At 42.8% G+C, this 12,793-nt stretch overlaps 1 protein-coding gene and 1 pseudogene across 2 annotated transcripts in view; both read left to right on the forward strand.

The window, feature by feature from the left end:
• LOC119863686 (aldehyde oxidase 1-like) overlaps positions 1 to 3,085 on the forward strand; it is an 88,223-nt gene extending 85,138 nt beyond the window's left edge. For both annotated transcript variants that reach the window (XM_038422439.2, XM_043505555.1), the window contains one exon: positions 1,253 to 3,085. In XM_038422439.2, coding sequence (XP_038278367.2) covers positions 1,253 to 1,303 — 51 coding nt within the window. In that variant the 3' untranslated portion in view covers positions 1,304 to 3,085. The remainder of the gene's footprint in view (positions 1 to 1,252) is intronic.
• A 3,567-nt stretch (positions 3,086 to 6,652) lies between these two features.
• The window catches only part of LOC119863158, a 91,981-nt pseudogene continuing 85,840 nt past the window's right edge, over positions 6,653 to 12,793 (forward strand).

A 12,793-nucleotide genomic window follows, 5' to 3' on the forward strand; every position in this document is an offset into this window, starting at 1 on the left:
GTAATGAGGCTTTTCTTTTGGAATACGCCTTTATAGCTGCAGCCTGTATCTTCTGGCATTGAAGGACCATATTTCTGTAGTTTAAACAGTGTTTACACCTGGATATGGTGTGCACACAGCAGAACTCCTCAGTTCAGACTTTTTAATGATTCTTGAATTAAAATGTCTGTCAACAGGCCCAGCCCATGCCAGTCTATGGCATTCAGGGTTTGCCTTTTAATAACTCAAATTTTTCTTTTTTTCTCAGTTTCTCCTGCCCACACCCTCCCACCTGCAGTATGCACTCATCTCTGCTTGCTCCTCCGTCCTTGCTGCTTGCTTTTTGTCTCCTCGCACTCACACCTCTGTCTGGTTTTTGAGTCCCTCCATTCCTGGAACAACCTCCCTTTTCCTCCGCACCAAGAGCCTACTCCAGTGCTCTTTGGAGTCACTGGAAAGACTCCTATTGATTCACTTCATTGGGTGTTGACTTAGTCCCCAAGTGACCTCACTCTCTCTTCAAATGCTCACCCCTTCCAGTTGGTTTCCACCACTTACTTACACTATGGCACTAGCAACTCATGCTCTCCTGCCCCAATATGAAATAAAGAAAATCAATCAACTCGGAGCTAACAAAGATCCAAAAGAAAGACAAATCACATGATCCCATTGTCATTTGCAACTCTCTTTCCTCCTGTTCCCCTATTATCTGCTATCATTATACCCACTCCCACTACCCCTACCATTGTCTTTTGTCTAATTTAAATCATAGGCTCCTTGAGGCAGAATCCTTGACAATCTATATATTACTGTGAAATGCCATGCACACCTGTGCTACTATTGAAATACTAGTGGGCCAGATTGTCTCCATGTGGAAGATGGAGACAGAGTTCCCACTCAGCATTCTTGCTTAGTATTTCCCAAAGCAGTGGCAAGGCACCAGAATCGCAGTGCAGATCAGCCCCCAGATTTGTCAGTCTACTAATGTCAATGAACATCTCAGGACCTTTGCTATAGGTGAGGGTCAGTTGACACAGACCCTGTTCTTCTATGCTGCTTTGGGACCTACCAGCCTGCCTTCTGTAGAATGCCCTACCCAGTAGACCTTGTAGTGGTGTTTGATCCATAATTAATGGAAACAGTAGAAGTCCCAGTAGGGGCCACCTGTGAGAGGCACTGAAATATGCAGAGTAGTTTTATGAATAGCTGTAGTGACTTCTTTCTAAGTGAATACCATTAACATATCACTTTCACCTCTTGTTCATTCTCCTAGAGTGCGAAAGATGAACCTGAGTCCTTCGTTCCTTGGGCCATCTCCATATGAATGGCAAACCGAACCATGCACAAAGCCTGAATGAACTCATTGGTACTGATTTGTTTAGGAGGGTGGGGGCTCATTTAATCAACAAACATATTTTATTTTAATTCAAAATCTACCCTCTGGCTACTGAACAATGAGCATTACTACTTCAGCCCATTCTCACACCTGAATTTTCAGTTTTACTCCTAGAAACCTCTAAATTGAAAGAGGGTTATGCAATAAGATTCTCTCTGATCATCTTAAATTGCCACTAGGGAGGAATTAACTATCACTTTAACAACAGTGCAAAATCCAGGATTTTTCAGAACAATGGAATTCAAATTTATCTCTAAATAATATAGCTAGGTTCACTGAGGTAATGAGATGTGAGAGCCTGTGTTGAGCTAAGAGTGCACTGGGGATGGGATGCTAGGATTGAGTGAATAAAAAATAAGTGCACTAATATTCCTGAGATCAGTTTGCATCCCAATATTCAGCTTAGGGCCAGCATTTTAAAGACGTTTAGGCTTTGCGAAAGTGCCTATGTAGGTTAGATGCCTAAATCATATTAAAATCAATGGGAGTTAGGCACCTCACCTGCTTAGAGTTTGAAAATCCCACTAGGCACCGGTCTGCATCTTTAGGCACCTGCAGATGTTTAATAAACTGGCCCTTATTGGCTCTTATGGTTCTATAAATGCCATATGTTAATAGTTTATGTAAAACAAATATTTTTCTTATCATTCTTGTGCCCATGAAAGTCAAAATAAGCAGCAGATAGAGGTTCCCATAAGAGGCCAGATAAAATGGCATATCACTGTTAAATTCCATTCTGTCATTTGCTGCTGAGGCCTGATCCTTTAGTCACAAATCATCCTTAGTCCCATAAGTAGCCTCATTAGTTAGTAATAACTGTGCACAGAAACATAAATGGAACCTAAAGAGTGCAAATAGCTTTCCCATTTTAAAGCGTGTCTTGACAAATGGCACTAAGCCAGACATTTGGAGGAGTACCCATCACTGATCCAGAGACCCCCAACTAAAATGTAGCTGTGGGAGAAGGGAGCTATAATGTGTCCAGGTATTTTCAGTAAAACACTCTAACAATCCAGTACAGTATTTGATTTCTGAGAGGCTTCAAATAAGATGCTAATTTAGACTTCAATTCTGCAATAAGATCTCCATGCATGGATCCCATGGCAGGATCAGACCTAAGTGATCATGATGATTACCTTTTGATCACAAACTTGGTGCAGCAATGTGTGATTTCATACACAAAAGCTGCTCTGTGTTGGTGCTAACACCTGTGTGCTAAAAACAACTGGGAGGAGACAAGGGATTTCATTCTCCTTTGTGATACGGATGCAGCTCCACTGACATTGCATTGGTATAACTGAAGCCATTAGACTGATTGTAAAAGAGAAGAATTTGGCCCAAGAAATCTTAAGGGTGACTTTGCTATGGTTTCCCTGGGAGACCTTTTTATTTTCTCATGATTTGATCCAAAGCCCATTGAACCTATGGAACAATTTCCATTGACTTCACTGAGCTTTGGATCAGGCCCTTGATGAGAGAGTCTCTGGAAAGTAGTTCAGAACAATGCCATTGTGCACAACAGCTCAGGATGATATTGGAACAATCGGAATGCAGGTGAGGATTGCTCTTTAACTGCTGATACACTCTTTTAGTCTCAGCAGGGAAGATGGATATAAGGTAAGGTTAGAAGATGTTTCACAAAGATTATCAATTTTCTGGGTGTGGTGATTAGAACTGTACTCAGAAGCACTAGTTTGAAGAGATTGGAAAAAGAGACAAGCCCTACTGTGCTTTCATGTATTGGATGCTAAACAAGGTATATTCTATGGGCTAACATTCTCAGGCAAGACCAGAAAATAACACTGATTACTGAAGTTAATTACTATATTATGGGAGGAAACTACCACAAAATCCCTGCCAGATTTTGGCACCCATCCCCAAGGTTGAAGAGATCTAGAATTTTGGCTTTGCACTATCTAGGCCCATGAAGTTGAGCTGCAGATTCTGAACATTCCCAAGGTTTGGGGCTTTAGTTTGGGATCCATCTCTAATATACAATATTTACTGTATTGTGCAGGTGAGTCATTAGTTGCCAGATGTCCTGGTTTCATCTGGATAATCATGGTTGATTCTTTTGGGGGAAATGGAAGGAGGGAGTCATTTAAATGTTTGGGGTTTTTTTGTAGCTTCCATATGCTGTACTCCAATAATTCCTTGCCATGTGGTACTGATAGCCAGAGACTGCACCTTCAGTCTCTCGGTGAATTTTCTTTACTATGTCCTACACCTTGCTAGAGAGCAGATTGCTCCTGAGCCATCTACTTTGCTCAGGTTTCTGTTTCACACATCCATGCTAATTATTGCACCATCACTTCTCCAGTTGCCACCCAAAGTATTTCCTCCTCCTTTTGTCAGATGATATGCCTGTGACTGAAGTCGGCTTGTAGGTTAATTTTAGCACATGCAGTTAGACTAGGATTTCTGTATTTTTAAATCAGTTTTTATATGCACAGTTTCTAGATCCTGTATGAGAGCATCACTGCTTCCTTTGCTGCCCTTTATTGATATTCACTTGGCTTTTATATATCCTGTGAAACTCAATAAAACAGATTAATCATAAATGCAATACCATCTTCTTTCTGATACAAAAGATTCTGGTCTTGGCTCATTCTGTGGGCTCTGACACCAGCGTGTGGGCCCCCATCAGCAGAAGGGAGTTCACAGCAGCAGATGCCGCTCACTGTAGCAGGAGCCTGAAGCCAGCTGGCAAATCCCAGAAAGCCAGGTGGGGATGTGGCCAGAGCACCTGTGAGAAGCACTGAACAGTTCATCTCCTGAGCAGCCTCAGTCAGCAGAGTTTCTGCAAAGAACCCAGGCGGAGTTTAAATCTGCACCCCCCCCCCCCCCGGCAGAACCCTTGACAGAGGGCAGTGCTGACACTGGTACAGATGTCCCTGCAAATGCAGAAGTGCTATTTGATTCCCTGGGCTGAATCGTGTCCTAGAACTGCATTATCCTTCTTCCAGGGCTAGATCACCTTGTCTGATTTTTAGTACTTGGTAAACATTATTAATAAAGGTTCCATCCAGCTTCAATACAGATGTATATTTTTTTTGTTGTTGTTGTTGTGCAGACTTTGACCATCAGACATGCTACTGTCACACGTTTTTCTTTTGACTGAAACCTCTCTAGCCATCCCATATTGTCAACAGGCCAGGCTGTAATTGAGAAGAACTACTGGGAGCCAGAACACGTGGAGATGGGGGTTTTTATGACATCCTACATTACCAATGTATCTGCAGAACTAGTATGGGGGAAAAAACACTCAACATGTTGGGGTTTTTCTTGCTTTGTTTGGTTTTTTTTTAAAAAGAGGTAAATAGACTTCTAAAAGGTAAATAGACTTCAGGCCCATTGCAGTACTCTTTGTGCCTTTGCCCAGAGTAACCTGGCAGGTGTGAGGTCTGTGCAGATAGGTGTCCCTATCGCAAAAAATAATTGTCATTAATGGCCCATTGTAGATCCCACTGAAGGGGGAGACTCCTAGTGGGAGCTAGGTTGGGCCCTAAATGATGCCCTTGTTAGTGGTCTCAGTGTGCATTCCCCTGTGCGGGCTGTAGGCTTCATATTCCAGGGCTGTCAACTAGCAGATTTTGTATAGCTTCTGTAGCCATGGGAGCTAGGTGCTTATTTCCCCAATTAAATAGCCATGCATCACACATTACCGTCCACAGTGGGCATTGTTGCCACTGTGACCCACCATCTTGTTACAAAATAACAGCAATAAAAATCAGATCAAAAGTAAGCACTGTGCAGCATACGCTGAAGTTTGTTAGATTTGGGATCAGCAGATCACCAAGAGGAGTGATTTCCAGAGATGGGAACCTTCAAGAGGGGCAGCCCTAGTGACCCTCTGAGGTACTTATCCCCAGGAACAAATAGCAGTCATCAGCTATCTAATTTTAGCTGCTATGAGAGGGAAATCTCTCAACCAGAGATTGCCCAGAATTTTAAAGACCATGGCCAACACTAAATAAACCAATAGCTATTAACTCCAGACAGCAAAGCAGCCTGGTAAAAAATGACCCACTGAAGAAGTTGATATTTGGCACTTTCTCTTATACACCCCCCTTCCCCACATACACACTATCACAGATACTTCAGCTGTGTCTAGATGCTAACTAAATGATATTTATTTGGGGATCTGGGAGCCAAAATATGAATATGAAGAGTGGCTGCCTAGAAGCATTTTCCTTCCCAAATATGGGGAAAGTGACGAGATATTTGAGCATGCTTACCACCTTGCAAGTCTGGGCTGGTACATTTAAAAGGTAACTAAATTAAGATGGACACATCTGTGTTGCATTTTAATCAATGTGACATACAAAAATGGATCATTCAATGCTTTTGAAAATCAAATGCAAATTCCCTTGGGATCATTTTTTAATTAAGTAATTAACTTTGTGCATCAACTGCAGTGCAATGCGGCAGAACCCAAACATCTGCTCTGCAAACTGTGGTCTTGTATCTTGAGTGGATCAAAATATGAGATGGATTACATCAGTATAAATCCAGCTCAAGCCACCTGAGAGGAGTGTTTGCCCTAGTATCTGCTTCTAGACCAGCGGTTCTCTACCAGAAGTCCACAATCCCTCAAGGGGCCACAAGCCAGTTTCAGGGAGTGGCAGGGCCCCATGCCTGAAGCCTGGCACCCCAATGCTCTCCACAGGACTAAAGCCTTGAGCCTAGTGCCCCCATGGGGCTGAAACCCAGCACCCCAAGTCCAGGTACCTCCATGGGGCAGAAACCAGGAGTTGAACTGGGGTTGAAGCCTGATGCCCCAAGCCCTGGCACCCCCACAGGGCTGAAACTAGGAGCGGAACTGCAGGGCTGAAGCCAGGCACCCTGTTGCTCCTGTGGGACTAAATCCCTGAGCCCCCTTTCCTCCCCTGTTTGGAGCCTCAGCACCCTGCAGGGCAGAAGCCCCAAGTCCCCAGCCCCACAGGGCTAAAGCCCCGAGTCTTTCCCCCCACCCACAGTGGCTGAAGCCAGAAGCCCAGAGCGTGTTCCCCCTTTCCCCCACTGGGCCCTTAAGTTTTTATAGCATATTGGGGGGCCTCAGAAAGAAAAAAGTTGAGAACCCCTGTTCTAGAGCATATAGGTGCTTAGTTTAGTGCTTCCCATTTGCAAAATTCCTGGGATTGTCTAGGAAAAATAACGTATGTCTTGTGGCTCTTCATCTTACAATATGGTTCACCCAGGGAAGACAAGTATGTGCATTGTTTCTGAAGGCACAGGTCTCCACATTCTTCCTAAATCAACTTGGTACATGACAGATAAGGTGGGGAAAAGGACCTAATTGGTTCATTTTAGCCTACAGAGCTGAGAAGCAATACACTCTCCCTTGGCTCCTCCTCGCCCATCCAGGTTAATGCCTTTATGTCTGTTGGCACCGAACAAAGTTTAGTTGGGTGTTGAAATTACACTTGTTTCCATTGATTTCTTGCTGGTGTTTAACTTTAATTTTGGTCTTTAATTTTCAAGCTGCACTTTTATGCCACATAATGGCTTGCTCCACACAGTCAGATGCACTCGTATTTTTTGTGAAAGGCAGGAAGGTAAGACTTTTGGTGTTTTGTCTTGTTTTTGGAGAGAGGTGCTTTAATGTTTCTGAGAGAATGATGCACTAGGGGAGCATAGCTCATTTGTGGGGAGAGCCAGAGGAAATGTATTAACTTTGAACATCCCTTGTTACCTGGGATCTTCCTATAGCATTTCAGATATTACAAACTGGGATTCATCTCTGCTGCTGTCTTTACCCTCTGATAAATGGCAGTAGCCATAAACTGGGACAGTAGACCTCTTTGTTGTTTTGTTTCTGGACTAAGAGTTTCAAAACTATCTAAGGAATTTGTATGCTCAATTTCCCCTTAAAATGAATGGCTGTTGAGTTTCCAAATCAGGGGGAGCTGAAAATCTCAATTCTACAGTATTGGTAATACAAAGAGACTTACTTGGCAAAATATTTTCTATCTATCTAGATGTACTGAGAATATTATGTAGCACCAGTGACCTGTTATTTCACTGAACTGTTATTATTAATGTAGCAATTTACTAAAACCTCAAGCTATCAAGATCAGTAACTTGCTGCATTTGGAGAAAATAAGGCAATAGCAAGAGGGTCCCCTGCTATTACTATAATTTTTTTTAAAAATGCAGTCAGAGGAAATAAACTCTTTACTCACCTCTGTACTCGGCAATGAGTGCCAGCAGAAACCTAATACTTCATTTTTACAGGCATTTGTTTTCTCACCTTTTCGTTTGCCCTCGAATTATGTCATTAAAAGTCCCTTTTTATAAATGCTTCCATCCAAAAATAGATGCTGGCCTGCACTGGAAAAATTTCATTCTTTCTTTAAAATGTTGTCTGTGTTTTCTTTGAGAACAATTTGTCCAGAGAATGCTTTTATGAAGACGTCCTTTTCCCCCTGTCCCTGTTTCAGACAAAAAAAGAAAAGGAAATGTTTGCTTTGTTTTTATCTGCTATCTGTATACTATATGGTTGTAAAAGTATACTTCAGAAAGGCTATGTGGGCCACGTTCTAGTGTCTTACCCTATAACTATCCCGATGTATGCTGGTTCAATAGCAAAATTTGCCCTTTTTGGTTTGTCTACGCTGCATTGTAAACCCAGGCTGGTAAACTCTGTGTTTCCGAGCCCATGCGTGAGTGTTCACACTGCATTGTAAACCTGGGCTTACAATTGCTAGAGCTGGGTGTCCATGCCAGTGTGTTCATACTGCACTGCACAGACCTTCTGACTCAGGTCTGTGACTTGAGCTCTGTTCACATTGTAAAATGTCAGGGCTTGGACCCAAGTCACAGCAGGACTTGTGCTCTGACCCACCCACCCCCGCCCCCAGCAAGGTCCTGGTAGCCGGTTCCTGAGAGCCTACTGATCTGAGTTAGACTGATTTGTGCATGGGCAGAAACGGGTGTTGAGTCCAAACCTGAGTCAGAGCCTGGCCTTAGTGTGCAGTGTAGCTTTATCCTTTGTATCCAATCTTATTTCTCCTTCATAAAAAGGGAAAGTATTCCACCTGTGCATGGTCATTAAAAGCTGAAAGCCCAAGAAACCCTTCCCCTCTGAAATACCAGCTGCTCCATACCATGGTAAAGTTGAGGTTTTGTCGTGATGCCTTTAAATGCCCCAGGACAAGCTAGTCATTCTCCAGTGAGTCCCATGTTGCCTCCCACCCATCCATCATTCCATACTTGGTTCTCATTAGTACTCGGTTTCCAGCATGACGGGCATGTCATTGCAGTGGCTACATCCTTCAGACAGACCTGTTGCTCAGCTAATGGAGCCCCTGAAAATCAAAAGTGAAATTTATTAAACTTAAAACAGGTTGATTTAAAACCCAACTCCCCTTCCTGCTTTCCATGTATTGAGAATTTCCTCCATCTTCCTGCTGCAGAGTCTCCGAGGAGGAAGGGGCTAAGCTTGGCCTCGTTACAGTACCTCTATGGAGTGAGGAGAGCAAAGAGCCCCAAACTGTGTCCTTTACCTGCACAACTCCATGGCTTTGAAAATACGGGCCCTGATTCTGTTCTCACCCCCATTTTCTTTACACAATTGTACCTCTTTTGACTGAAGTGGAGCTACTCCTGATTTACACTGGTGTAATCAATTGCAGGATCAGTCTCAAGGGTTCTTGTCTTCATGTGTCTTTCACAAGTCTCTGTTACTGCTCACCTTCACCTCACTGTGAACCTTCTAGTGCTCCTGGAACATAGATATTTTTATTACTTCTTTAGCTGTCAATACAAGACTGAGTTTGCTATTATCAAATACATTCACATGTCTACAGATTATGATCAAATGAAAGGAATATGCCATAACACAAATACACTATATTAATACCCAGTCAAAGCATTTCAGAACGGCTAGGCAATCCCAATGGGAAAATTACAATACATCTCAATAATGTATAGTCTCTTATTTCACTTCCTACTGCAGATAATAGAGCAAAATGCAGACCCTGAAAAATTGCTGTTGTTTTACCTGAGAAAGGGACGTATCCTTTTGGGGTGGGGGGTTGCCTTTGAATGGTATAATCCTACAATAGACTAACATTCCCTTTCTTCCCCATCCCCTCCCAAGTTAAAGGGGGTGTTTTGGAGCTCAAGGCAGCCAGAAAGCAATGTGGAAAACAACCAAGTGATTTTGCATTTATTTCTGGCAAGGCAATGTGCTATATGTGCAATATTTGAGCTAATAATATGCAGAGAAGGTTTCTTCTTAGTACATACAAGCATTTCTATAGAACTTAATGTATTCATTAGCAAAAACAATCAAAATTCTTCATTACAGCTCCAAAAACCTGTAAAAAATCCTTTAAAAATGTTATTAATTAATAACGATATAATAGTTAAGGAAAGTAATATGGAGCTACTACAATGTCAAGCAATTCATTTAGGCCCTGATCTGCCAAGACTTTCACATGTGCTTATCTTTATGTCAATGGGACTACTCATAGAGCCAGATCCTCCACTGAAGTCATTGGAGTTCTGGCAATTTATGCCAGCTGTTTATTGGCCCCACGGTGCATAAAATGAATCAGATGCTTATGACTTTGCAGATCAGAGCCTTAAACTGTAGATGATAGAAAGAGAGTGAAATGACATTAAAGGCTACTGAGAAATAGCTCAATAGCCTGCAGTTGTGGGAGCAAATGACAGCAAAATAAGGGCATTAGGTAATCATTTTTTATCTTTTCACTGGCATCTTCCCAATCATTTACAATTTCAATACTAATATATTTCATATACTTCTTGTTCAGCCAATCGGTAAGACAAACAAGTTTGTTTACATTTATGGAAGATAATGCTACCTGCTTCTTATTTACAATGTCACCTGAAAGTGAGAACAGGCATTCGCATAGCGCTGTTGCAAGGTATTTATGTGCCAGATATGCTAAACATTCATATGCCCCTTCATACTTTGACCACCATTCCAGAGGACATGCTTCCATGCTGAATGTAAATGAGTATTCTGTTACTGTTTAACAGTGTGATTAAAACTGCAATTAATCATGACTATATTTTTTAATCTTGCGGTTGTGATTATTATTTTTAATTGTTTGACAGCCCTAGTGTTTTCCCTTTGTAAGAACTTGTGTCTATCATTATAAAGCAAGTTTTCTAATCCTTTATCATTCTTGTGGCTCTTCTCAATCCTCTCCAAGTTATCAACATCCTCCTTGACTTGTGGGAACCATAACTGGACACAGTATTCCAGCAACGGTTGCACCGTGCCAAATACAGAGGTGAAATAACTCTCTACTCCTACTTAAGATTCACCTGTTTGTTCATAACAGGATCAAATTAGCCCTTTTGGCCACTGTGTTACACTAGGAGTTCATGTTCAGCTGATTATCCATCACCACCACCAAATCTTTTTCAGTGGTTCCCAGAATAGTTCCCCATCCTGCAAGTATGGTCTGCATTCTTCGATTATTGGTCACATGCTAGTTACAAGTGGGAATACAAAAGTGGATGAGAATTAACCTGAGCCTAGAGGGATCTAGAAAGTTGACAAATGCAGATGAAAGATGCAGTCTAACACATCTGAGCCAAGTGAGTCCAACACACACACACACAGAATGGAAGACAGTTGGTAATCAGTAACTCTGAAAGAGCTAGGAATGAGAGGAGACTAGCCAATTACATAAAATTTTGCAGAGTGATATGGCACCAAAAGAAAGTGGTCAGTGCAATTTGAGGCTGTAGATATGGAGGCCTTGTATCAAGGAACAAAGTGGTGAGGGGCCTTGTGTACAGAGCTCTGGTGACTACTCCTGGAATATTGGGTTCAGTGCCGGGTACCATATTGCCAAAAAGATACTGACAATTTACAAACAAAAACCAAAAAAGGCAACCAAAACACATAGAGGTCTGGTGGGATTGATTTAAGAGATGTTAAAGAGGGAAAATACATATCACTTTTCCAAGCAATAACAGGATTACCATGTGCAAGAATCTGAAGGATATTATAGACAGGACTGGTAGCGCCACTTATTATTGTTAAAGTTGCCCAATACGTCCCATTATTAGACCCAGTTTTTAGTTGCTTATAACTTTTGCCAAATTTTAACCATTTGGGCTGAAATTTTCCATATCAGAAGTCTGCCTCAAGCAGAACTTTATGTAAAATTTCAGCCAAAATGGGCATGCCATTTCTGAGAATGAGTCTAGAGAAGAATACATTGGTTTGCCCATGTTAAAAAATTCTTGCAGCCTTTTCTTCGAGAAGTTCTAGTGCCCCATGTTTTGGAGCAAGAACTTGAAATTTGATCAGAGGATGGCTTTTGCATCAGAGATGTGTCTTTTGCCATTCTTGCAAAATTCCACCCAAATTTGGCTAATACATAAGCTATTTGAAAATTTGCAGTTTGCACATGCTCTGTAGAGACTTCTTAGATTTTAGCATTTAAATTCACCAAACGTTGCATCCACACTGAGCATGTTCCAGTCAGGAGCTCAGAAGGACTTTCCCTACAACTGCAGCTCTGGGCTGCTGTAGGCTGCGCTGGGTCTGCATCTGGGCACTTGAATGAGAGCAGGGAACCCATCTCTCCTGTTCTTTAAATGTCTGCCCTCCCTCCCTTGGCATGGAGGAAAAAACTGCTCAATTTGAATGCTGAAGGGTGAAGTGTCAGCACTGTACGGGGGGTAGATTGGGACAAGAAAGCTGAGGGGAGGGACAGATGTAAACTGGGACTGGAGAGTGGAAGGGGAGAGAGGGACACTGGGAGTTAGGATGACAGGGAGACTGGCAATGACTAGAAAAGGACACTGAGACTGGGATGAGGAGCAGTGAGGGGAGACTGCAACTGGCTGAGCAAAGGGACTGGGAGTGGGAGTCAGTGAGGGAAAGAGGTGCAGGAGACTGGGAGCCAGTTGGCTGGACAGGGAACACTGAGATCAAATGGGAATCGGGGTGCAGGGAAAGATGTGGGACTGGCTGGGCAAAGAGACTGGGATAAGGAGCCAGTGACAAGGGAGACTGAGATTGGACATGGAGCCCAGGGAGGGAGATTAGGACTGGGAGCCACTGGGGACAAGGATCATGGTTGGGGTCAGGGAGAGACTAGAGGCCAGGATTGGGGAGAGAGAGGGACTGGATGAGGAGCCTGGGGTGGGAGACCTGGGACTAGTTGGGCAAAGAGACTGGGATGGGAAGCCTGAGGAGTGAAGACTGGGACTGGCTAAGAGAGGAAAACGGGCCTGGGACAGGGAGCCAAGGGCTGAGAGAAGGACGGGTCAGAGGGGATGTGGTGGATGATGCTGGAACTGAAGGCAACTGTAATTCTGGAATTTCCTAACTTCTGAGCGCTTGACTTTGTAATCCTAACATCGTTCTTTTATAACGGGTGTGTGTGTGTGTGTGTGTGTGTGTGTGTGTGTGTGTAACAA

The sequence above is a fragment of the Dermochelys coriacea genome, chromosome 11, assembly GCF_009764565.3.
Source record: "Dermochelys coriacea isolate rDerCor1 chromosome 11, rDerCor1.pri.v4, whole genome shotgun sequence".
NCBI classification, from domain to species: Eukaryota; Metazoa; Chordata; order Testudines; family Dermochelyidae; genus Dermochelys; species Dermochelys coriacea.